This window comes from Plodia interpunctella, chromosome 6, assembly GCF_027563975.2.
Source record: "Plodia interpunctella isolate USDA-ARS_2022_Savannah chromosome 6, ilPloInte3.2, whole genome shotgun sequence".
Lineage (NCBI taxonomy): Eukaryota > Metazoa > Arthropoda > Insecta > Lepidoptera > Pyralidae > Plodia > Plodia interpunctella.
This window is the reverse complement of record NC_071299.1, coordinates 9,847,094-9,874,006: the sequence shown is the minus strand read 5'-3', so window position 1 is coordinate 9,874,006 and position 26,913 is coordinate 9,847,094. Positions and strand designations below refer to the sequence as shown.

Genomic DNA, 26,913 nt, shown 5'->3' with positions numbered 1-26,913 from the left:
GTGAAATCTGAGTTACAATATGTTTTAATTATACTAATCATAACTAATATTATAAATGCAAAAATAAATTTGTTACCTCTTCACGCTCTATATACTTAATCAATCTTCTTGATTTATTTATTTATATATTAATTTGTGTATCCCGAAATTCCCACAAGAGCGAAGCCCCGCATCGCAGCTAGTAGGTACTTTATAAAAAAATGACAATCTCATGTGTAGATGAAACCGAAAGTTTGTGATCAAATACGCAATTCCAGGAAAGTGATATTGGATCCCACGCGACTGAATTCGTAGTAATTGAAGTTTACCATACAGTTTCCAATGAAACCTAACCTAATCGTAAAAGTACAGTTCGCTGCATATAAAAAGCGGCCGCCTATGCCTCACATGCTAAAATTTGGATAAAAAGAAAGAAATAAAAATTGTTTATTTCCTAGGAATCCTTTTTTGTGCAAAAAAATAATAGAAAGATTTTTTAAATGTCTTATTCAAACAAGAAAGATACAAAAAATATATGTTTGGAAATTATATCACTAGTTTTCGAAGTCGTTTGACCAATAAGCAGTTAACAAGCGTCTGCGCGCGCATGTGTCTTCGCGCGCATGTGTTCAAATCATTTATTCAGAAATTAGACCTTCACAGGCACTATTTTTCGTCAATCTTTATATTTATAGTTATTTCTCACAAGCTACAAACTATTGGCATTTCGGAACGACCACTGCTGAGAAGAAATGCCGAAAGAAACTCATTTGAACAGTGTTGGTCCCTATCATGCCAGATCGGCTTACCATTATTGTTTCTTACAATGTTTTTTTTTTCTTTCTAATAATATATAAATGTGTGTTCTATGTATGTATATAAATATGTGTCTTCGCGCGCAAGTGTTTTTGCGCGCAAATGTTTTCGTGGAAGTGTCCCGACACGCAAGTCTCACAGTTAGACACGCCGTTGACTGTACATGAAAACATATAAATCATAACTGGTTGACTGCTTTTCGATATAAGTAATTTGCTAGCTTCCTTATTGCACCCGGGTCGTAACACAAATGTCTCACTATAATGTTTGGGGATTATGGATCATAAAAACAGGAGAAACATATCGGTCCGGGTGGTCAGTCAATACAAATGTAAAAATGATTTTATTTATATAGCTATGGTACATCCCAATTACAAGCTTACTATTAATTTCTACTTTTTTTTACTTAATTTACTTAACTCTCTTCATAGTCGTATTCCTCATGGCTGAGGATCGTGGTCATTACGTGGAATGAAACACACACAACAACTTTCTTGGCATTATTAATGCAGTGGTTTGCCATTGCCTTCTCCATTTCACAAGTTAATAATCAACCAGTGTGTAGGTTTCCTCACGATGTTTTCCTTCACCGGAAGCAAGTGCTGGTCGATGAAAACTACTATACATACATGAGTCAGAATGGTATACTCATATGGCACGAGTAGGATTCGAACCAGGGACCTTTCGATCCACGGCGGGCGTCGTAACCATTACACCACCACCAATATACATATATTTGGCTGCAAAATAACATATAATATAAAAATTTTAATATTATTAACTAACTTTATAGTTATTATATATATATATATATATATATATATATATATATATATATATATATATTATAGCACATTTATTCGTCTCTAGTTTATGTAAAAAACGACTTATTTGTCCATTTAGATACCTTATTTTTTATTAGCCAATATAAAATTTTCTTATCGTAAAATTTGAAATTGAAATAGAATATTGAAAACATTGTAATTTCTCTACATTTGCAGAAGAATAAAAGTATCTTATTTTCAAAGGAAATTTTTCATAAAACGTGTCGCGATAAGACTAAATGGTGCTGGCAACGTTCGATCTTACCATAGATTTTTCTTAGGATAGATGTCGCATGTTGTTTGTAAGGTGAGAGTGCTGACTTGATGTTGTCAAAGAGGTTTTGCGGGCTACTGGAATGACTACTAACCAGTGGCACGCAGAACTAGCTGAAAAACAGCGCTGTGGCTTCCAGTCATGGCACAAAGCTGAACTGGGATCCTTTAGTTTGTACATGTATAAGAAATTTAAATACTGTAACTTTATTTTTTGCCGAATAAAGCATTTATTTCTTTCTATCTTACTAAAAATGCCGAAGATCGTGCAAAATGGAGAAAAAAAGGATGACAGCTAATCCTAGGGTTCCAACGCTTTACAGCTGAGAAGCTACAGAGAAAACGCTTAGATCAGAGAGAGAGAGAGAGACCACATATTGAAGTATATATCTGTAACTGTATATGTTTGAAGTGAGTGCGTATTCACGTGTCGTGAATTTTTCTTTTGATCTGATATTTCACTGGCACTAGACTATAATGCTAATTATGAATATATATAATATATATAATAAATAATAACATTTAGGAGCTACGTCACTGTAATTTGGACCATATTTTATTCATGTCGATCTAAGATCGTTTCAGGTATGGCAATGTTAATCTTAAGGATGCGGTACCTTCTACATACCTTATACGAATCTCATTTTATGTGAGCCATGGTCTATGTATTTTCTTTAACTATATTCTTTCATACGTTTCTGAAATCCATATCACAGATGACCTTTAAGTAGTGCTAAGTGTCAAGCAAATCTAGATGGCGGTGTCTATCGTTAAATAACTCTATGTGTAACCAAACGCTTTGTCCCCTGGGGAAGAATCGCGGACTCGCATTTGTCGCTGTTTTACAATTTTCAGCTTTCAGATTTATGGCCACCGCTTACGAAGCTTGTAAAAACTGTCTACACGATATGTGGCAAGGGACGTAGGGGGACAATGGCTTCGGATTTTTAGAGACAAAAGCCATTAAATACTTTCTTCGCTAACTCAATTGTGACAACATTTCTTGCCATAAATGTAGAAGTTTATGAGATCTGATCTTTATAGTTCTTTAAAAAAATAGCAATTAATCGATTTTTATTCAGTGTGGAAAGGTAAGTGAAATTTGGAAAATCGACTGTCAAGATGTACAAAAATCATGGAATTAGTAGGTACTCCGTAGTACCTACGAATCGAAATTAGTCTATTTACTTTTAAATTTTTTACATTTGTTTGTCTATGACAGAAATAAGGTCCGCACGCAGAGCCCTTCCAAATCTATGGTCTATGAGATTTCATAATATTTTGTCTTAGATATGATTTCATAACAAACACAACGCGCAATGAAGGGTCTAACAACTTTAAATACAAACTTTTAAAAACATAAACAGCTCCATTTCGAAATTATATGCACCCTGCAAGAATCGTAGGAGGATTTGAATAGAAAGTGCAGCTAATAACAATTGTGGGTTGTGGGACGTCCACAGCGACACGGAGTAAAGGAATTTGAAGAAATCTAGCACTGATGTAACTTGGTACTACATGGATTCTTATTAACCAATAAGCGAAGAAACTTAATTGAATATTTACTATACAAACACACACATAACATACATAATTAAACTAAAGATTTAAGATACAAAACTGCTGGCATTCTCTTATCTGCTAGAAGAGAGCTGACTGTTTTAAAACAGCTAAAGACACATTTTCCAAACATAGCTGAGAATACTGTCTTTGAAATAAAAAAAATTAGATCAAAACCAGTTTAACTGTTACGGTTTTTCAGCTTGTTTAACGTGTGCCCTGTCTGCCGTGTATCTGAGTCCCGTATAATATCACAAATTTATATATTACTTACTCGAAAATTGTAGATAGGATTATATAGATGGTTGAATAGTTTAAAAGCATTTGAGATGGAATGTATAACTTTGGAAAAAGTTGTCTAGAAGTGGAATTTGTAGAAAAAAATTAGCTATAGAGTTAAAACTATTTTTCGTGGTCCCATAGGTTTGTGGGTCTACGTTTCAATGATCTTTTTTTAGCGTCCCATCGTCCCATCAATGGGACACCTAATGTAACTACAGAAAATAAAGGGAAAATACCAGTTTTGCGCCAAAGAGTTTAGACGTAATAATTTACTGACATAAAATCGTATTAATTTTCAAACTCCGCTTTTTCGTCGAGGGTCAAAGGGTGAAAGTTCAGTGTCAAGCAAGCTATAAAACGTGTAGCATAGTTCGTACATCGTTAGATTTTTATGTCGGGTCCATAAAATGGCCGCAAGCTATTTTGTTGCTGATATGGACCATAGGCTTATTTCCGTTTTATCTAGAAGTCCTTTGATTTATAGTAAACTATTTGTATCTCTCTCGCATCCCTGCTTGTTCATTCACGGCTGTGCTGCCCTGAAACCTGAACAAGCGTGGACATAATTCTTTAATTAAGTGACAAGGTGCGAAAATTGTTAAGAATTTGCATTTCTTATGATAGAATACGTCATAATTAACTCATCTAGCTACTTTTTGTACTTCTGGGTCGATTTATTTGAGCTCAAACATAATCGTATTAAAAAACTTAGAAAGTCATTATATATTACATCTAATATGCCATGAGGAATTCCACGATAAGAATCATAGTTCATATAAATATTGAATAAGAAAATGTTTATTTTAACGGAATCACTGTATTAAAATATGGTACACAAACCAATAATAATAATTTCTTTTAAAAGTAGATACTTACATACTATAACATATTTTTTTACTTCTTCTAAAATCAAATAAATGTCACAAAGACTCGAGGCATGCCAATCAGACTTATGTCAGCATCAGTCAATAGGCAATAAAATAACAGAAATTTGTAAAAAAAATGTATTTCCTTCAAAGAAATACCTAGGACAATGAAGAAGTGAGGGGAAAAACTTCTTTCTCAATTTTGGAAACTCAAATAGGACAAATTTCATAATGGATAGTAACAAAAGTGCGTTATTACTATTAAATTTATATATGTGATCAAACATTATACTATAATTATCTTTAAAAAAAAATATGTGCCTTTTTTTATATTTCTAAAACTCATGGGTGTGTGGAATTTCCTTTTTTTGGTAGAATATTCTAAATCTATTCCCGTTAATTTATTCATGTTAATACTTATGTGTGTGTTAATTATTTTGTGCAAAATTCCTCGTGTGAAGACGAGGGAAAGCATACAAACACTAGGGACTGTAGGTACATAATCTTTGCATATATTAAACATAATAATTTTTATTATGATTAAAAATTTTAGGGCTCATAAAAATTGGCAACTATCACTTTTTTTTTAATCTCCAAACTGGTATGGCGTGGATCAAAACATAGATTTTCCAAACATGGGAGCATTGAGCACCACGATTCCTATAATAAAGTAAAGTCCATTACACAGATACACTAGACGAACTCCTCGATCTGACAGACACCGAAGAATCCACTTCATCCTCCAGCCACCAGGTATTCGAAGGTCGCGAGGCCTTTGTCCTGGAGCTGCACGATTTGAAAAAAGATGAGCCAACCAAAGAGCAGGAACCTGATAAAAAGAAGCGGAAAAAGAGAAAAAACAAACTATCTAGCACTGCAAGCAATACCGAATCTTCTAGCAGCGCTTCTGAAAGTTCCATCCCACCAACTTCGGCTGATGCTGCAAAGGAGCAGTTCTTTGATGCCCATGAAAGCTATCATGGATTGCAAGGTAATTTTGTTTGTATTGTCTTTATTGTACAAAGAACACATGTTAAAAGTACCTACATACATAACAAGAAGGTAATACAATGGCGGACTTATCCCATGAAGGGATCTCTTCCAGTCAAGTTTTATAATATAGGTAATCTTATTGTCAAGTTTTATAATATAGGTAATCTTATTGTCAAGTTTTATAATATAGGTAATCTTATTGTCACGTTTTATAATATAGGTAATCTTATTGTCAAGTTTTATAATATAGGTAATCTTATTATAGTTTTATAATATAGGGTAATCTTATTGATAACTACTTAAGTAGCTAATAGCCCGCTGTTTTGATCTTATCAGTTACGTATTTTTCTATAGAAAGTGTAGCTGGGATGAATGTCAGACTACCTATATCAAAATTTCAAGTTAATAAAAAATAAGTACTGCACGTTTTTTCATGCGATTTCACCAAACGATAGTGTGATCCTGGGAAAGTTTTAAGTGTATGATTTCATTTTTACCCGAGCGGGACGGCCGCAAGTTTATTTAATAATATATCTTGTTATATTCATATCTTGTTATATTATTAATAAATATCTTTATCATTTCGACATTTTTAAGCTACTTCAGTTTCATCATAGCCGGTGTCGTGCTTAATGCACGCAAAAAATCATATATCACCCGAAATATACGCACTTGTCTCGAATTCACATAAAAGGAATCAACGAACTGAAAAACAGGTCCCGTTATGAAGAAGTACGGGTAACATTTGTAGAGATATGGATATTCATTCACTTGAAAAAAACCGAATTCAATATATTTTTTAGAATACCACTCTAGAGTTGGTGAAAAAAATAATCATGTTATGTCCTTATGAGGAAACACAAACCCACGGAAAAAAATATTAGGAACCTAATTTACATTCTGACAATACAAAAAATAAGTTTTTAAGTACACCATTATAATAAAAAATACTGATAAAAAGGAATTTATAAAAATGTGATGATTGTGCTATAGTGTGCGGTCATGCGGCGTCTTAACTTATCAGTGTAATCATGCAAATTAGTGATTCTATTTTCTCACTCTTTCATTCTTCCTCGACTGTTAGACTAGGAATCTCAAACATAAACCTAATAACAAAGTTTTAGCGGTGTTTTCCTACCGAAAGTCATTCCTGTTTTCCACCAAAATGTCTCTCCTTAAATCCAATGAACACTCAATGTAGGCGAGTGTCCTGGAGTCCTAAAATACAGGATTTTCCTAGCTCAGGCTCCAGTCCACCCCCTCCCTTATTACATACAACTGATGTAATTTGAATTATGGTGGAAATAAACGTTTTTTTTTTTCTTTTCTTCTTTTTTGTGCGTCTTCTTCTTGTGTTATTCTAGTGGTTGTTCTATCAACTGTGAAGACTTGTTATCTATCTCATAAAATATAGAGTAGTCATATTCTAGAATATTTTTAATTGATAATTACAATTTCAGATCCAGTCTCGGCGCTAGGGCAAGCGGTGCAGACTTCAAACCGTAAGACAATTGAAGCTCTGCGAACCACAGCGCCCTCTGCTCAGCCACCCAGTGCTACCTCAGTAAGTTTGAATTTGTGTAAATGCTTAGAAAGGTGCAAAATATAATTATCATATGTGCAAAAACAACACATTCCATTTTTTCCACTGAAACCAATTCATCGAACACGCAACCTCACATCTGAGCAATCATTTTTGTCCCGCGCATGCGTGTTCCTAGTTTTCCCTACGCTTCAGCTGTTGCCGCGAAATGTCGCCAGAGCGGAAACCCAGTAAGATATCCTTATTTTTTATACAATAAAGTCCTTTGCCGCGTTTGTCTGTTTCTTCGTGATAAACTGAAAACTACTGCACAGATTTTCAAGTGGTTCTCACCTTATACATTAATGTGATTCCTGAGGAATATTTATTTATTTAAAACCTTATTGCACAAATTACAATAAGTACAAATATTAAACTTAATGCAGTGTGACATTCTCTACCAGTCAACCATAAGACCATTAATAGAGGTAGCATTATAGTGTGATATAGTGCATCTATAAAAAATAAATAAATATATAAGGACAAATCACACAGATTGTGCTAGCCCCAAAGTAAGTTCTAGACTTGTGTTATGGGATAGTAACTCAACGATACTATATTTTATAAAATATACATAGATAAACATCCAAGACCCGGGCCAATCAGAAAAAGATCATTTTCCATCATGACCCGACCGGGAATCGAACCGGGGACCTCTCGGTTCAGAGGCAAGAACAATTACCACTGCGCCACCGAGGTCGTCAACCTCCAAAAATATATATCTCAAGTATTAACACAAATAAATGAACATTAGTTTTAAAATTATTTTTACACGAGTAAAGCTGGGATGGCCCGCTAAGTATGTAGGTATATCTCGAAAAGATAATCTTTTACTCATTTTAATTATATTTTTTCTTGTTATTTCAGAAACATGCCGATGGATAAAATGTATGTTTATTTATTCCCTTTTTTTTTTACAAAAAACGCATTGTTTTTACATGCCTAATCAAAAATGGGATATCTAGTCATTTTGCATTTGCTTTGAGAGTTTGTATATCAAAAATTTAGAGATTACCACAAAACTTCCGGTGAAACAAAACTTCGTTGGAAACAACGATTGACGATTTAGTAATTAGTGGCGCAGTCGTAGAAGTCGCGCCGAAAGCCTTTAGGTGCCTAACGAATAACTTTAGATAGACAAATATTGCCTTTTATGCAAGTTACGTCTAATTTTAGATTAATTAATTAATTTTATATTTATTTAATTACCTGATTTGTTGACAAGCCACCATGCCTCCTATGCGTGATGCTGTCGATTATTCCCACTGACCCCCGGGGTGACAATTGTGAATTCTCTTTCTAGTTGTCATCTGGATGACAAATTTTCCCATCTGTTCCCTTTCTATCTGAATCAGAGGGGACAACGGGTAATGGGTGAATTTCACGACTGTTTGAACCCGGCGTGTAGCGTTTCATTAGTGTCTTATAATTTTTTTGAATAAATAATCTTTTTTTTAAAATTAAACTTTTATAAAATTGACATTGAACCAGTACTTTACTTATTTATAAAATAGAGTAATGAAATTGATTACTGTGTATGGTACAATTTAATAAACACTAATGATAACCCGCGGCGGCGTTCAAATCGCTCCTACCTATCGCACCCTAATATTTTTTCTTAATCGTAACCTTATGACACCGGAAGGGGTGACAAAAGCTACGATTCCTTCCCATTCCCACCAATGTCAGCTGTATTTATTTATTTATTATATTCAGCGCTATGCTATACTGGTACAGTGACATGCTGAGCTCGACAAAAACTTATTAATACAACAATGTAAAATATATTTTTTCCAAATAAACATATTTTCTTTATTTCTTCTTTCCAGTAATAATATAAATCCGTTCATTTGTTTTCAGAAATCCCTGGAGCTACCGGTAGTATACGAACCACTGAAATAAATATAACAATACTATTTTCAATTGTATTTTAATCATAAATCAGTTTATTGAATAGAAATTGTTTAATTTTTCCAACATACTCATTAAATAAACATAATCATTTTCACAAAGTAGTCTAATAGCTGTCCCGATTGTGTGATGATATTGTAGAGATAAGCAATATTTACTTCGTATTGAAAAAATACATTATTGGTTGAATTTCACGAGCGTTTTGAACGCCGCTGTGGACTGTCATTAGTGTTTATCAAATTGTACCATACACAGTAATCAATTTAATTATCCTATTTTATAAATAAGTAAATTACTGGTACAATATTAATTTTATAAAATGTTTAATTAAAAAAATATGATTCATTATACAAAAAAAAATGCAACACTAATGAAACGCTACACGCCGCGTTCAAACAGTCGTGAAAGTCACATTATAATATAAAATTTCAGATCACTGAACTGAGGATTGTTTGCCCATGATCCCAGTGATAGTCCCCGGAAGGTACCACGGGAATTATTTTATCTATGGTCCCTGAATTTAGTATACTGAGGAAATACATAATTTGATATTTGGTACTAAATTGAATGTAATTAATGGAATATAATTATATGTCTTGATGATTTGTATTGGTCTGAAATACGTTCATCATCATCATTTCATAATTTCAGCTGTTTACTTTTTTATGTATGCGTATAAATTTATTTTCCACCACAAAATGTAGATAAATTTTATGTACATAGTCATTATTATAATAAATAACAGCATAATTATCCAAAATCACTGCAAATTTGCCCCTATTGCCCCGGGATAAAGGCAACTTGATATGCAGTCGACTGTACATAGTTAAGTGATAAAGATTTACAATATGAGAGGTGCTAAAAGAGTAAAACATTACTGAGCCGGGGCTTGTACTAAGTATGCAACCGGGGTTACTTGCGTATGAAAATGTCTATGCTTTGCACTAGAAAGAAGGGTAGGTACCCAATAAAAATTAACGGTAATTACTATCTGGTAGTAATATTGGTAGTAATAAGGGCGATAAACGGGCTAAATGGGCTGAAATATTACATTTTATTTTAAAAAAACCGGGTTGCACTCCGGGAGTGCCGGCAGAAGTGAAAACTTGAATATTAACGTTGTGCATTTTTGACATCTCACGAATTTTCGATCTGCAGGGTTGGCATGCGACCAACGACAAAATTTTATCGAGGCATTTTAACGACAAATAGTCGTTTTGTCTTCGTTGCTAACATGGCTGACCTAATATATCGTGTCTTCCTGTCAAAATTCGATAAAGTGATTAAATTGAATGAAATTGAAGACAAACCTTAACAAGCCCTAACATGGCGCGACTTAATTATCTTTCTTTATCCACATTCGACACATGGTCACGAGTCCTGACGGGAGTTAATCATTTTTTACCCACCACAAAACTCACAGATATACAAATGTAATGTTTTTAAAACTGTGCAAAAAGTGCCGCTAAAGAAGTTTTCACTTCAAAAATATTTATTTCTGTAGGTACCTTGAGTCATATAAATATAAAACATTCAATTGTGTACACGTTAATTATGTTTAAAACTAGCAATGTCGTTGGTAGGGCACATAAAATGGTTACTTCGAAATCTTCACAAGGATTATTCGTCAAAAGGCAAGTCGATTTTAAAATTCTCCTATTCATTGAAATCTCGAAAAATAAAAAAAAAGAGACATGATTTTCCACCTAGAACATTCACTGCAGCCGAGTATTTCAAAAATGAATGAAAACTACATTTTGTCATTGATAATTTATCGTAAGCACATGTCATTTAATTTATTTATTGTCAAATTCATTGTGTCTGTATTTTGATTTATATTTATATAGTATTTTTCGATTTTTACCGGGAGTCCCGCCTTTCGGGACGTCCCAGGACGTCCTAAAAGTAAGTGTTTATGATTTTATAAATCAATATTATGTGTATATGTATGTAAACGCATAAAATTTTTAAGCTAAGTAATATAGTAGTAACGCCCTGAGGTTTCGATGCATAGATGTCCGTATAATATAATATACTCTGTGGCGTAGATCGACAAAAAAGTAAAAAATACCCATCTACTGTCCCGTCTACTGCTTTTACGGTTTTTTGGCCTTTATTTGGTGACAATAAAGGCGAATTTGCAATGTCTTGAAGATGCCGATATAAATGCCGGGCTCTCGAATAAATAAATAAATAAATAAATATATTAGGACAAATCACACAGATTGAGCTAGCCCCAAAGTAAGTTCGAGACTTGTGTTATGGGATACTAACTCAACGATACTATATTTTTATAAATAGATACATATATAAATAAACATCCAAGACCCGGGCCAATCAGAAAAAGATCATTTTCCATCATGACCCGACCGGGGATCGAACCCGGGACCTCTCGGTTCAGTGGCAAGAACTTTACCACTGCGCCACCGAGGTCGTCATCGTCGTCTCGAATATCTCCAGTATCCAAAGTAATTGCAAATATTTTTTTAAATTGTACGTTATTGCTATTTTTAGTCTAGTATTTGGTAGTATTGTAAATATTCCTGTGCCGTAAAAGTATGAAAATGTGTTTATATGTACTTATTTCACGTCAAAATGGACCAATAAATCAATGTGATTTTTTGTTATGTTCCTGTTGCAAAATCACGCGGGCGAAGCCGCGAGCAAAAGCTAGTACTGTAATAAATTCAGTTAATAACGAGCGATATTAGTTTACAGCTATGGAAAAACCAGCTCGGTACAAAGCTAAAAACAAGAAGCAAGCCCCAAAACCGAAAACACCCAAAAAGCGTAAAAACGATGGTAAGCGACTTATTTTTACAAGTCCATTTTTAACTTGTATGTAAATGAAAATTATCAACTTAAGACTGGTATTTGATAGATCTTATTCTTGTCATAGGTCAATGCTGAAATCTATTTCTTTTATTAGAAGTAAATACTAATCAACTGCAATAAAGTGAATATTTATTGTTTTTTTTTTTGTGATATGCAATTAAAATTGCAACTCCAACTTTGACTTGTAAATATTTATAATTATTTTAGGACCTACGTGTTCCATGTTCCTATCAGAACTGTCGAGAAAATTGGCACACAGGAAGAAACAAGAGGAAGAATGTAATAACATCGTGCGTGAGTTATTGAAATCATACAACTAACACGCAGTTTAGCAATATCTCGTGTAATAATCGGACATATTAACTCTAAATCTGATTTCGATATAATCTACGTTTCTGGTACGGTCTGTTAAACAAGCAACGAAAATATTACTACATCTGTAGGAAATGAAAACGCTAATCGTTCTGAAGGAGTGCTCGCCATACTCGCCATTACTTTTCATTTCTGTCCTTGTTTTGTATTTCATTATGTGCAATAATATTAAAGTTATTTCAAACAAACAAAACAAACGTTCATAAAATTCTAGCATTCTATCTTAATCGATTAATTAATAAAAATGTTGTACACTTTATCCTTAAAATTGATGGTATTTATTCAGTAAACGTTGTATTTTTTTTTTTGCAGAAACTATAATTGATAGTATAACAAATGCTTTGCCAATCAAATTTTCACGAAGGTCTTCATTAGAAAAAAAAGAATCACCTGTCAAAATAGAAGTCCTGCAAACATTTGCACCTGAATTATTACCTAATACGTTACTAGATATTCCTGCACCTGAGATAGTAAAAGTTGAAGAAGAATTCACAGAAGATACAGAAGTGCCTCCAAAAGAGCCATTTAAAATGCCAAAAATGCCTTTAGTCAGCAGTGAAGATATAAAACTTGCCATAGAGAAAAGAAGACGAAACATACAAACAGAAGATGTTGCTATAAATACAGGAACCGATCATGACGTAGCCGCAGAATTGACAAAACACGTGGGGACTTTGAGGAAAATTTCACTGATCGCTGAAGAATTTAATCAGAAGACTGGTAATGATATTTTTCTGATTTCATACTATACTTTTTTTAATTTGAGTTACGTCTGAGTACATTAACGACGATATACGTGCCAGTGGTCTGATGACTAAAGATGTCGCAGACTGTGAAAAGTGCAGAAGAAAAAGTAGGAAATCAGACCCTTTCATTAATTGGAGCAACGCTTAATATCTGAGGAAGACAGCAACTAAAAAAATTATCAAATAAGAGGGAGACCTTAATTCCAATTTGAATTCTATATTATTCATTTAAAATTTATAACACAAAATACAAAAGAGCACATCTTTGGATCATACATACTTCCTTCGTATATCGATGGTCATGACATACGGTGCAACTAAAGATCATCACTCTAAATATAAAGAACTGTCTAGTGAAAATAAATGAATGTATTTAATTTATTTCAGCACGAAATCTGAAAGAGATTGTTGACAGTGTACAAGAAGATTTGATTAAGAAATTAGAAGAAATAAATGCTGAACGACAAGCGATCCTTGCACAAGTTCCAACGACGTCAGCACCAGTAGAAATAAACAAAGAATAAAACCTCCCCCTCTGACAGAAGACTTGACATTTTGTACTTGAAGGACATTTGATTTATTTGCCCATCAAATTTGTTAACGGCAAAATGTTTTATTAAAATTCTAAATTTACGGGTGCTTTTACTATAAATAAATACAAAAATATATTGTGTGTGGTGAACATGTATTGATTATTAAGTAAATCGTTGGTTTGATGAAGTAAGTTGGCGAAGTAAATTTGTGTTATCAAAAATTTTCAGCTGTAACATTTTTCGACTCTTCTTTCTTTAGGGGGGCAGGCGAAGATGGAATCCCCAGACATCAGACCAGCTGTAGAAAGTCCTGAAAATAGTCTTTACGATTATCGAAGTAACGTCAGTAACATTATCAGCGACAGAATGGCCAGCGGTAAGTAAAATCTTGAGTTCATATAATTTTAATAGATAGAAATGTTTATCTCGACTTCATAATAACAGTTTTCTTTAACTTCAAATTATAACACTAACATTATTAAAAAATAATTATAGAGATCGGAACAGGCTTTCGTTTAGCTATTCTTGTGCTTTAAGTACAAATTTCAAATTTATCGTTTTTATTATTATGTACACATTTCAAATTTATCGTTTTGATTATTTGTAATTTGACAAGTTCTAACAGAAATTTAAGTTCCAGTCCAAACATCACTTCAAGTGCACATTAAAATAATTGGTTTTGGTTTATTTTTTCGAACAGCTAGTTCAGCAGATGTTACTAAACACAGTGGTAATTTATATTCAGGGAAATCAAAAACGAAATCAGGACAAAAAGAACTAAGTTTAAACACATTTAGAACAACTCGAATACCAGTGTCTACGTGCAGAGGAGGCAGATCAAGCATATCTCCTTTGCAATTCTCTAGTAGTAAGAATTTTATTTCATCAATAGTTATAGTAATTAGATTTCAATTAAATTTATTGCTACTGGTTACTTTTAGGCTTACTAGCAATTACCCTTACTCAAAAAAATCACCTCATTCAAATGCTCCCTTTTTTAAAAGACGGACACACTTAATAATTGGTATGAATTCCATAAATGGACTAAAGACCAATAGACTAGACGGCATCGATATTGTCACGCCGTCCCACTCTTCTTTAGTTTTTTTCTGCTGTCAACCTTCTGAAATTCGTAGTGCCCTGCGGGTTGCCCATTATATATCGGCCCATTTATCCATTACAAAATAATATTTTAGCCTTATTGTGTGACTTCTCGGTAAACCAGAGACTAGCCAATTCTTCCACTATGACAACTAATAGCGACTACAAATTTCAAAGAGATTATGATAATAAGATTACTATTATGAGATTACGAGATTATGGCAAAAAATAAGTCAAAAAATAAGTCAAAACTTACTATAATAGTCCAATTAGTCCAGTCGAAACGAAGAAGAAGAGCTGACTTTTGTGATTTCTATTGTAGGAGACAGCGGAATTGCGACAACAAGTAACCTAAATGGTTCTACTGATCAATCTCAATCAAATCAACAGAAAATTTCATCAGGTAATTATTAGTGTTAATTTTTTTCTTAGTCTTGGTCCCACGGTTTCACCACCAGTAGGAATTTATCTTAGAACTTAACAATTCTGGATAGTTTATCTATATCTTCAATCACCAAATGTATCTGATATAACTCTTTACGGCTACTTTATACGTATTTTTTAGTATTTTAGAGAAGTTCTTATACTACAGGTAATAGAATTGAAAGCAGATTAACCCGTATGGGAAGTTTAAAGCCAAGTCAAATTCCACTTCGGAAGTACGGTGCAAGAACGATTATAAGCGACACAAAATCGGAAGGACATACAGATAAAGTACCAACAAACAAAAATGTACACACAGTGCCACTGGTATATAAACCAGGTACAGTGATATTCATATTGTTTTTATTATGGAGCGTGTTATTATTAACACTGTGTGACTCTCCAGATAAACGTTCATGGAATTTGGGTGCATAAAAATTGGAACCATTTTTGTTTTACTAAATATGAATAAATTTAAAATAAAAGTTGTCAAAAGCTTCTCTAAAGCATCTGGCATGACTATTAGGTTTATCATCAAATCGTGAGGAAACGAATGCAGGGGTTAGCTATGTTTTCCTGTGTTTTCATTAACTGGAAGTCACTGCAGACTGATCTATATGATTCAAAATTCAGAAAATAGCTAACAAGTGCATAGGTGATCTCACGATGTTCACATTAGCTGGGTCAGTGGTGAAATTGTAGTCAAAGAAAACTAGGTACTGTATATGGTGAATCATATTGGTAAATAAAACTATATGTCACGAGTAGACCCTTGGTTAAAAAAATAGATGTATATTGTGTTATGGTTTTAACCGAGCAAAGCCGGGATGAGCCGCTAGTTTAATAAGACGCTGTTTAGATCTTGTTCTAGTGCTGCACACTGGTGTGATAACATCACAGTAATATTCCCTATTATAGAATAACTCAGAATTAAATTTAGCAATACCTCGCTGTTGTTTAGAACCCATCGAAGTACCATTTACATCTGGAGAGAGTACCACCCATTTGGAAATATCACCGACGACGAGCACACTGAGACAGTCCGAACAAATGGTTTACGACCTTAATAACGAGATTCCCTTCGGTATTTGATTTTTATATTGGTACAATAACGTTTTCAATGACCTTCCAAGAGAATGAATAAAACCACAAGCCGTGAGAAACTAAGTATTACTCGCCATGGATATACAATTATACATACATACAATGGTTATCTTTAAGTGGTGTATGGTTCGCTATAGACTTTTCCACATACAATCTTCAAAATTATTTAAAAAATATGAAAATGAACTTTGTTAGGTGAAAGTCGAGTACCAGATGACCATACATTCAGAAACGTGCCAGGAACTTAGTGGGCAGGAGCATCATTGTGACAAGACCACGAGCTGTTCATACAGCATTTTGTAATGTTTTATATTAATAATATTAGTTCTATTTCTAACTCTGGCCACAATTTGTGCGCTTAAAATAATTCTGCTGAATAAGACTTCTTATACACCTGTCCATAAATACTCATAGTAACCTTACTAGCTCATCGTCTACGAGAAGAATCACCAGTTTATAACCAAAGGGTTATAAACTGGTGATTCTGGTGAAAGTGAATCAAGATAAAGATCTTGATTCACTTTTTTACTGGAAGAAGAGCTGGCACACCTATATTTTTCCTTTGCTCCTAGACCATTATAAAAGCAAAAATATATAATGTTTTTTTTAGATACTTTACTTTCGTATCCAAGAAGTTTAAGTTCTGAGTTTACGCTAGATAGCGATGATACCAGTGGCAAACATATTTATAACGGTGAGTTAATTTAATTTGGTGCATCTCTTGATGTTAACTGGTGTCATTTTCACATATATTATGTGGTAGAAGGTACTCGTATAAATCAGACTGAAACTGGTTCGCAGAACAGCATGTTTCATATTGTTCATATTGTTTTAATTAAAATGTTCTCATCTGATTTAATCTTGATACCGTATCACTGTAGCAAAGCTCAAGTGTTTTTTACCTAATACTGATTTAATACTAATTTAAGTAATATCAAAGTATAAGATTTTGATGAATTCAGTGTAATAACAAGTTTGGTTTAGAAACCAAGCGGTCAAAAAGAAATTGATAACTTTTCGTTCCCTTTACTTATGCTTCTGTTTCATGTTTTCTATTTCAGATAATTTTATGACTGGTTTTCCAAGAGGTGAAAAGGTGACTGCCGTATATGACTCCATCATTGTGGCCACCAATAAAATCAAGGCGGTCAATGAAAATGTTAGCAGATGGTTGAATGACGAGTTCAAAATACCATTAGACAGGCCTCCAAGTCTGTATACCTTAATAATTTCTCCTAATTCGCATAGTCTTATACCTCATGGCTAAGGATCATGGACATTATGTGGAATGTAACACACACGACTTTGCTGTTCAATATTAATGGAGTAGTTGTCATTGCTCCATTTCACACAAGTTGATAGTCAACCAGGGTACAGGTTTTCTCACGATGTTCCTTTAATGAAAGCAAGTGGATGATGAAAACTACTAAACATGAGTCAGATTAGTATACAAACTCATATAGCACGAGTAGAATTCAAACCTGGGACCTTTTGGTTCACAGGCGGGCTTCTAAACCATTACACCACCACCGTTTCAAGTACCCACTAAAGCGTTAGTGGGTATAAGAATCAACATAATTTACATACTGCTAAATAAATCGAATCTTTACAGAAACGTCAAGCACATGTCGCTATTGCAGCATGACAGAAAGTTCCAGAAATTCTGACAGTAGTCCGGCATACTACGTCACAGATAACATGGACCTTAATGTGAAGAAAGAGACGATCAACAACCCGATAAAAGTGGCTTGGCACGACATAAATATGATAGAAAACTGTAAGATGAGATATCTACTAGCTATGCCACAAGGTTTAGCTCCCATGGGAATTTCGAGACACGATATTATTTATCCAGAAATTAGCGTTTATTGAACCCCGTGTTCAAAATTTCATCGAATTCCGTTTTCAATTCCTGATAACAAACCCAAACCTTTACTTATCAATATTTTGTATAGATGCGAAAAAAAATAAAGGCAAAGACGTTTAATAATCGAGCAAACATCAAGACTTTATTTTATTATTTACATCCTATTGTAGAATAGCAATTTAATTTATAAATAAAAACAACAACAAATCATTCGTGGGCAAAGCCTTGAGTCGCATCTGATCTATAAAAAAATCTAAGCACGACTGTTGTGCTCAAAAGAACAATTAGTATAGTTATCTTTGATGAGAAAAATATTCAACGTGAATGAAAAATGATTATAGAACATTATGACGGCGCTAGTATCGCTGTCAACAACAAAGTTCATAGTTCCACATATGCGCATGACTTCTTTCATGGCGCAGATTCTAGTAACATAAACGTGCACAAATAATAAGGGTCACCGCTGATGAAAAATTATGTTGTAATCTGATAAATAAAACAAACCGCTAGATAAATCTGCTTGGTGTGATTGGTCCATTAGCCCTATCCGATACTTGAGAAACACATTTTTTGACGCAATTTGTCCCATATAAAGACACTTATCAGCAAGCGGTGAAACAGGTGTTAAATGTTACAAATTTAGTTGCAGATAAACAACTATTGAAGCAGAGAAAGTCTCAACTAAAAGTTGGAGAAGTAACAACTTTAAATTATAAAACTGGTAATGCGGCTTACGTGGTTTTGGAAACTCAAGGATACAAATGCAAAGATACAGGTCCAGGTGATATTCTTTACAGGCTATTTTTTAACAATGCAATTTTTTACAATAAAAACTTTTAATATAAGCTATGCCTTCTTTTGTATTTTTGTTTTTTTTTTTATTGCCAATCCTGTTATACTTACTGTTTATTAGTGATAGTATAACTTAATGGACTAACTCGCCAGTGAGACATTCTTGGAAATCCGATCACTTCCAGGTGTAAATATTGATTTGCAATATCCATCGTATTCGACGATGCCAGACGGAGGAATACCAGTGCCTTCTTACACAGTCTGTCCGTCAGAAGTACTGCAGAAAACTACCAATTTTGAATGTGAGTTTATGACACAATAAAAACAGTACATTTTAACCCTCCGGCAAATTTTACGTTTTATCTATCCCATCAACACTTAAACAGGCTATATAGGAAATATCTATGGAAAATATTTTTTATACGATCCAAAACTAGACAGGTCTGACCGACGTAAGTCAAGAATTAGCCCAAATAGAAGAGACGATGGGCGGGTTATGTATAAGTGGTATTGGAGTGGAGACCCAGTACAGACTACCGGAATGTGGGTAAATTAGGTACCTGATGAACGGACGATCCGGTCAAAATGGCTGGAATGTGATTGATGAAAAAAAGCACAAGATAAAAAAGGATGGGGTACATTTTTAAATTCATTCAGAATGAGATGGATGAGAAAAGCACAAGACCAACGATAATGGCGTGCATTTTTAGGGGACTACATTCAGGATTTTTTCAAAATTCCATATATTTTCAGGCTTCGACTCAATTCCCACTAGCATCACAACGGGCCTGGACATTCGCGGCAACGTCTCTAGCCAGTTCACCATGGAACACCCCAATGAGTACGCCGTGTTGGATGCCTGGTGCCCCCACATTAACCCCTCGCAAAACTACCTGAATATCAAGTGCACCAATTGCCCCCCAGATAAAGCTTGGGCTCTGAGAGAGAATCAGGATGGCTTCAGTGATGGAACTAAAGATTCTGGTAAGGCAACCCTTATCCCGCGTTCTCATGTTTGATTCGCGACTTACGGGTTTTGCATTGCTATTTTTTATCTGCATTAATATCGAATTTCGACTAGTTCAGTTTTATTGTAATCAAATTTATATTACATTTTGAAATAACATCTATACTATTATTATAAAGAGGTAAGCGTTTGTGAGTTTGAGGCGACTAATCTCCGAAACTACCGAACCGATTTCAAAAATTCTCTCACCATTAGAAAGGTACATTATCCAAGATTGCTATTTAATTGACCTGATATTTGATTAATATTTAATAGACCAAGATCGGGTTTCAAAGAGGAAATTCTTCAACTGACACATTTTTTTCTTTTGTCAATAAAACAATACCTCTCTGACAAATATAAAAGCTTGTGTAAAATTTGTTATTCTTTATTCCAGGACCTCCAGCTCGGCAGCATTATATGGAAGAAAGTAGAAAAATGTGTGCACAAAAAAGTGCGATTAGAAATTGTGGCAAATCGCAACTACCGAGCAAGAAGTACAAAGGTAGCTAAATAGAGTTTAAACTTGTATTCTTACATATCTTTTATGGCAAAGGAGTGACAAGTGTTATTGACTCACTCCTATGGGAACTCCTATCACTAAATCGCTATCCATAACTGGATATTAGGTTAGAAATTAGGTATTTTATTTGTCATAAAAATATATTGGTTAATAAAAATACAATTTCTGAGATTACAACTTTTTACAGTTGAATTACAATGAGCGTGCGGTCGGTTATCAAAAATATCAAAATAATTTCCAAGTGGAAAAATAACGAATTTTAAAAGTTAACGCATTCTCACTTGACAATGACGGATCTAAATGTTTGGACTACTTGATGTTTCAATGTCTCACAAATTGATGGTGGTATTTTAAGAGAATTATAAGTACCATTTTTCTTTTCTGTTTGCTACATATCTATTCTGCAAACTTCTGTTGTTCTAGTATCCCGCCAGATCAAAACCCTTCGTTCTCGGTATCTGCAACAGCGGCGTTGGATTCACGTGTGGAAGAAGAAGACGAAGTGGCACACTTGGGCGAGATCACCCTTCAAGTTTAAGAAGTGTTAGTACAATAAATAAATAAATAATAAATATATTAGGACAAATCACACAGTTTGAGCTAGCCCCAAAGTAAGTTCGAAAGTTGTGTTACGGGATACTAACTCAACGATACTATACTTTTATAACAAATACATCCAAGATCCGGGCCAATCAGAAAAAGATCATTTTCCATCATGACCCTACCGGGAATCGAAATCGGGGCCTCTCGGTTCAGAATAGTAGTACAATAGTATTGATCAATATCATTATATTTAATATCATAATTTTGTATGAGGCGCTTTGGATCCAGATTCAAAACCTATATCTGATTGGCGTAGACGTAACCTATGTGTTCTAATTCGGTATGTAATTCTCAAAAAATGTAATATATATCTAGTTTTGTTTTTTCAGTCCGCATGCTTCATCATATGCAACGAGCCGTGCTCTGGGAAGATGTGGACGTCCAAACTAACATTGTTGTCTTTCGGGAGATTGGTATGTAAAACATTTACAGGGTGATTTTTTTATACATTTTGCATTACTGTGTCTCAGTCCATGATTCTGAACAACTTTTAGTATGGGGGAAACTCCGAAAAAATCTGCTGTTCTATACAAAATTTAATACCTATCTTGTGGAAAATGTATGGATCAGCTGATTTTTTTCTCGCGATTTCAATGTTGCTTCCATACGAAAAGTTGGTCAGTACCATCGACTGAGCATATGGATAAAATAATGACAATGTATAAGAAATCACTCTGTATAGAGATCTTGAAAAAGTATATAACAATAATACAGATTTAATCCAAAGCACGTGTGACACACGTGTGTGACCTAAGATTTAGTTAAAAAAATAGGATAGTTGATGGGTAAAAAATAAAATTACAAATGCATTGAAATTATAAAACACTATAATCAATAGTGACTTTTAGACAAGTATAATATGTCGAACATTTTATAAAAGATTAAATCGGAATTTTTTCGAAATAATAAAAAAAGTATATAGGTAACTGATTCAGACCACTTTACATGTTCTAATCTATCTATAGTAGCACCATTGGGAAGTTTTTGTTATTGAAATTTGGAAAATGTTTTTCAGACTAAGTATATGGCAACTTCCTTATATCCTACAACTACCTTGTCTTATCTATACTCCGAAACTGCAAATTAATTTCATGCAAATATGAATTTTGTATACAATGAACAAGTATCTAAGTTTATATATATTTTCCCTTGGCATGGGAAAAAAATCGTCTAAAAGTGAAAATCCATATGAATACCAAATTCATACGTTACGATAGTTTCACCATTGAGTGACAACCTCTAGAATATATCACTGGGAACGATCTGAAAGCTTCAGACCATGATTTATGTTGTTTTTTGAACATTTTTCTAAACAACTACAACATTAGTTATCCACTTTTAATCAGAGAAAAACCATTACGGATAATAAATTACCGTCTACTGTTTTGGGGTTATACCAATGGTCCAGATTCGCTAAACCACTTTCAAGCACATTGAATATTATGAATAGAACTGATAATTATTTATTTATTAATATAAAATAAAAATTGCGATGTGACATTTACTTTATTTATAATTAATTATAACATAAAAAATAATAATTAAAATAATATTATGTCATTACAATAAATAAAGTAAATCTTTTTTCTTGTTTCATATAAATGTGCCAATATTTTATAGAGAGTGAAAACTTTTTTCTTTCCGATTTTATTACGCATTTTGTTGCTTTTTACATGGTTAAAATCCGGAATTTACTAAACAAATTACTCACCCTTATACCTATCTCATTCCGTTTATGAATCGACCATTCAAATATAACAGAGGGCGAAATTTTCACTTCTCACCATTGAATCTATTCGAAGTGTGACGCAGCGAACCAATGACATTGCAGTGTGGTTGTCGTTGCGTCACAATGGTGCAATATAATTGGTTCGCTGTGTCTCATTTCGAATCGATTCGATGGTGGGAAGTGAAATGCTAACCCGCACTTCGCCCACTGTTCGCGTTGTACGGTATAAACCGAACACAACCATATTTGAACTGTAATTACAAAAAAATGTCTAGCAATCGTTACACAAGTACTATAATAAACTTTAGTTGTCAACTCTATAAGGTAATAAGTCAATGTCTGAACAATAGTACTGTCCCCAATATATCTTCGAGAGCGATTTTCTTCAGTATTTGATTGTGACAATATTTTTAAGGCACCGGAATGGCTATGTGGCAATTGAAGTCCGCCTGCGTCACCACTTCGGCGAACTTCGGATTCCTCAGGCATACATGCGATATTAAAAAATCTGAGGTACACGGTAAGCATTGTGATATTCATTTTATAGATCTCTTAATCGTCATTATCACAGGACTTAAGATCGTATAATTTATATTTTTATATCATTAGAATTCAACATATTAATAATATATAGGTACCTATTGGGTATAATACATATATACATAGAAGCCAAAACAATTAAAATAATTTATTCAGAAATTAGACCTTGCCAGGCACTTTTACACGTCAAATTATTTTTTTTAAAGCGGAATGTTCACTACTGAGAAGAAATGTGGAAAGAAACTCATATAAACAGTATTGGTAGATACTATTATGCCAGTAGGGCTTACCATTATCGTTTGTTTTTTTTTCTATTAGTTTAACAAAGTAGGTACATAAAGTACATGGTCAGAAAGTATACGAAAAACGAGGTTATTTTTTTTCATGTTATATTGTGGTCGACTAATAAAAAATATAGATATAAATTACGATTATAACCAAACAACAATAATGGGAATTGAGCTGACCAGTTCCCCCTGTCAGCACGCGTTCTCGAGTTGATGCATGAGTCAGCCATCGCGAAACTCAAACATGAAAAACACCTCACGACCTCAAACATCGAAAGCCAATAATTTTTACCGCCTTCAAGCATTTTTCCGGTGAAATTTGAATAAAACAAATTTAAGGGTGTAATGTACCTAACTGGCAGAACACAAATCCAATTGTGTTGATCGTAATCGTATCCGTCCATCTAGAAAAAGGGAAGTGTAATTAATAGAAAGATGAATAGGATTATATCATTCTGGATTAGGCACGGTTTATTTCACACGGAAAAATTTATTTCACAGTAAGCCTGTTTCAACAGCTGCGACGCCTTTGTCCGGCTATAAATCACATTTGAATCTAATTATTAAAATCAAAGTGGCCTTTTATTTACTATTTTCATAAGAATTTTAGATCATTATCATTTGTACATAGTTAAACATAAAAATATATAAAAAATCATATTATTATTATTTACAGAAAAAGACCGGCTGTCATTCCGGTTCAAACTCCCATTCAAACACATAAATGTAGGCCCTTCGAGATTCCCATTCGCCCGTGACTCCCGTAAGTATAAATTTATAATATTCTAATACAACATTTTAAAAAATTATAAATTTGCCTCTACCGTCACTTAAGAATCGGTCAAAAATTTTTCCGCTCGAGCGTATAAATCTGTCTCTACTATCGAGAAATGATTTACGACAGTAATGTCTAATTGGTATTAATAATTAATAGGTATATTAATGTTTACCATCCTACTAATATTGTAAATACGAAAGTTGGTGAGGATGTATTAGTGTATGTATTTATGTTTGTTACTCTTTCACTCAAAATCTACTGGACTGATAGCTATGAAATTTATTACACGGGTCGAATATAACCTGGAATAACACATAGGGTACTTTCATCCCGAAATTCCCACGGGAGCCAAGCCCGGGGGCGCAGCTAGTTATAAGTGTAATTACAGACGCAAATTCACTGCCGCTTTCGAAGAAGTCGACGATGGAATCATTGAAGAAGCGCAGAGAGAGTTCGTCGGAACCTTACAGAAGTTTCGGGTTTTTACACAAACCCAACTTCAAATGCTATGTTAATCACCAAGGTATTTGAGTTTGAATTTCACTTCTCACTATCCAATCATTTCGAAGTGAGACGCAGCGAACCATTCACATTGCGGTATGGTTGACGTTGCGTCACAATGGCGCACTGTGATTGGTTAGCTGCGTCTCACCGCGAATCGACTCGATGATGAGATGTGAATTAGCAAAGTCGCTCTACGCACACAGAGATGGGATTGCGCAGTGCAAAATTTTTTTCGCTCACGGAGTCTACGTCATTAGGTACAGTCGCCCGCATATCAAGATACGCTTCATGGAACTTTATGCCGCAGCAACTTTGCACTGGTTTTGAGTAGATTGATATGCTGTTGACTATACCTTCATTTGTGTAGTACCTGGAATGATATTTCTGGTTCTAGATGTAGCTTTTGGTAAGAATTTGTTTTGTATGTTTATTTTTGCAGTTCTTTTGTCACACACTAATAAATGTTTTAAGTCGCAAAAATCTCATACTCTCATACTACATCATGAAATTGTTAGATATTTGCACTATTTTCAGTTGGGATATAAAACTGTTTTCGGTAAACATAATATTATATTAATCAAAGGCCCGAACTTCCGAATATTTTCTCCTATATTATTATCCTAGACTTATTTTGTATTATTTTTTTATATTAGATGCTTAACCAAATAAGTATATTTCATCAATAGATTCGGGTGAAAAGATAATATGAAAATTTCGAGTAAAAAACGTGGCGATCCAACGGTTTTTACTCGAAATTTTCATATTATAACTATATAACTTTTATATATACCTTATATATAACTTTTTTATTATTAAATGTTAGTATATAGAAATAAAATTCACTTTATCCTTTTTATGAAAATAAAAATTTTGCGAAAAAAGGTATCGCTTGACGATATCGTCAAAATCACAGTGAGATGCTACACGCTGGCCGCTTTCATTCGATGTGGAGATAGACTTCACCTTATAGCTAACTAGCTTTTGTGCGCGGCTTCGCACGCGTGAGTTTATTTGTGAATGGGGAACAGACATGATTTTCGTACAAAATTTCAACCCCTATTATATTCATTTGAAGGTTGACTTATGGTAAAAAAGTGGCCTATGTTTGAACGGGGTTGGTTCTTTAACTACATGAATGCCATGATTCATAAATGTCGGTTTAACCGTGAGAGCGGAACAAACAGGCAGCCAGACAGACTTCTTATAATATTAGTAGGGACGATGATGATTTTCTGTTTCAATTTGATTATCATTTAAATTAAGATAGATTTAAAGCTTCAAACACATTGTCCCTTTTTTTTTTTTAATTTTCGATTTTTTCTTTTATAGATAAAATGAGCCGTTCACTGAGTCCTATAGAATTTGAAAAAGAAATGATGGAAACACTCCTATGCACGGGTAATTATTTAAAAAATTTCATACTTGTGTCATGATTTTTTAAAATAAACCATTCATTCACTCTATCGTCCGTCATATCTTATTTCAGTCAACAACATCTCTGAAGATAATAAAAATGTATGCTTAATTTTTTTTACAGAGGCTAAAATCGACCAGTTACTGAGCCCAATAGAAATGGAAAAGAATATAAAGGATGTTGCCATTTGTACTATTACAGGTTATTGCAGAAAACTCATACTATTTGTATAACTAGTTATACTAGGGGTATACCTGCGACTTCGCCCGTTTTTATTGCAAAGTTTATTTTATTAGCAATAGCGCCATCTATAATAATAGAAGACAGGTTTTTTTTTTGCAAATTCCACGGGAACAATTATTTTTTCCGAGATGAAAGGTACCCTAGCTATCCTTCCACATACTCTTACTTATATGCGAATTTAAGAGCTCGATGCTAAGCGTGACGAGCTTAAGGCCCGACCACCTGCGGCCATCCAATATACTCGTAATTATGTCGGAGGAGAGCTGACTTGCAGTGAATGTGGACGCACTTTCAAACCACTTACAAAAATTTGCTGTGTCAGCCACCTGAGAGCTCACGAACTTACGTCTCAGTAGCCAGATACCAAATCGCTGTGGCCTGGATTTAGAGGTATATAATATATATATATAGAATTATATGCGAATAA

The 26,913-nt window shown here is 33.9% G+C and overlaps 3 protein-coding genes across 4 annotated transcripts in view; all 3 read left to right on the top strand.

Moving 5' to 3' along the window:
- The first annotated feature begins 4,670 nt into the window (after positions 1-4,670).
- LOC128670642 (uncharacterized) lies at positions 4,671-9,166 on the top strand. Of its 2 annotated transcripts, XM_053746466.1 has the most exons (5): positions 4,671-4,847; positions 5,289-5,591; positions 7,054-7,157; positions 8,043-8,063; positions 9,036-9,135. In XM_053746466.1, the coding sequence occupies exons 1-4, from the start codon at positions 4,832-4,834 to the stop codon at positions 8,058-8,060; spliced, it is 441 nt and encodes a 146-aa protein (XP_053602441.1). In that variant the 5' UTR covers positions 4,671-4,831; the 3' UTR covers positions 8,061-8,063; positions 9,036-9,135. The 2 variants fall into 2 exon arrangements, with proteins under 2 accessions (XP_053602441.1, XP_053602440.1); XM_053746465.1 differs by lacking the exon at positions 8,043-8,063 and having other exon boundaries at positions 9,036-9,166.
- A 1,695-nt stretch (positions 9,167-10,861) lies between these two features.
- On the top strand, positions 10,862-13,672 carry LOC128670997 (uncharacterized). The gene is made up of 5 exons (XM_053747058.1): positions 10,862-10,991; positions 11,798-11,888; positions 12,129-12,215; positions 12,606-13,013; positions 13,427-13,672. The coding sequence occupies exons 2-5, from the start codon at positions 11,807-11,809 to the stop codon at positions 13,561-13,563; spliced, it is 714 nt and encodes a 237-aa protein (XP_053603033.1). The 5' UTR covers positions 10,862-10,991; positions 11,798-11,806; the 3' UTR covers positions 13,564-13,672.
- LOC128670922 (uncharacterized) overlaps positions 13,636-26,913 on the top strand; it is a 40,571-nt gene continuing 27,293 nt past the window's right edge. Inside the window, exons 1-20 of the mRNA XM_053746943.1 lie at positions 13,636-13,759; positions 13,832-13,948; positions 14,273-14,440; positions 14,996-15,076; positions 15,266-15,436; positions 16,058-16,180; positions 16,811-16,894; positions 17,262-17,411; positions 17,813-17,977; positions 18,711-18,848; positions 19,045-19,161; positions 19,613-19,843; positions 20,263-20,370; positions 20,812-20,931; positions 21,321-21,404; positions 23,136-23,240; positions 24,224-24,310; positions 24,714-24,848; positions 26,159-26,227; positions 26,367-26,444. Coding sequence (XP_053602918.1) covers positions 13,846-13,948; positions 14,273-14,440; positions 14,996-15,076; positions 15,266-15,436; positions 16,058-16,180; positions 16,811-16,894; positions 17,262-17,411; positions 17,813-17,977; positions 18,711-18,848; positions 19,045-19,161; positions 19,613-19,843; positions 20,263-20,370; positions 20,812-20,931; positions 21,321-21,404; positions 23,136-23,240; positions 24,224-24,310; positions 24,714-24,848; positions 26,159-26,227; positions 26,367-26,444 — 2,317 coding nt within the window. The 5' untranslated portion in view covers positions 13,636-13,759; positions 13,832-13,845. The remainder of the gene's footprint in view (positions 13,760-13,831; positions 13,949-14,272; positions 14,441-14,995; positions 15,077-15,265; positions 15,437-16,057; positions 16,181-16,810; positions 16,895-17,261; positions 17,412-17,812; positions 17,978-18,710; positions 18,849-19,044; positions 19,162-19,612; positions 19,844-20,262; positions 20,371-20,811; positions 20,932-21,320; positions 21,405-23,135; positions 23,241-24,223; positions 24,311-24,713; positions 24,849-26,158; positions 26,228-26,366; positions 26,445-26,913) is intronic.

Bases quoted from the DNA above. Each gene is read 5' to 3' on its own strand.
- LOC128670997 (XM_053747058.1), top strand. From the start codon at position 11,807: ATGGAAAAACCAGCTCGGTACAAAGCTAAAAACAAGAAGCAAGCCCCA. The intron at 12,216-12,605 runs GTGAGTTATTGA...TTTTTTTTGCAG, and splicing joins AGAATGTAATAACATCGTGC to AAACTATAATTGATAGTATA. The intron at 13,014-13,426 runs GTAATGATATTT...AATTTATTTCAG, and splicing joins AGAATTTAATCAGAAGACTG to CACGAAATCTGAAAGAGATT.
- LOC128670642 (XM_053746465.1), top strand. The intron at 5,592-7,053 runs GTAATTTTGTTT...TTACAATTTCAG, and splicing joins AAGCTATCATGGATTGCAAG to ATCCAGTCTCGGCGCTAGGG. The intron at 7,158-9,035 runs GTAAGTTTGAAT...ATTTGTTTTCAG, and splicing joins AGCCACCCAGTGCTACCTCA to AAATCCCTGGAGCTACCGGT.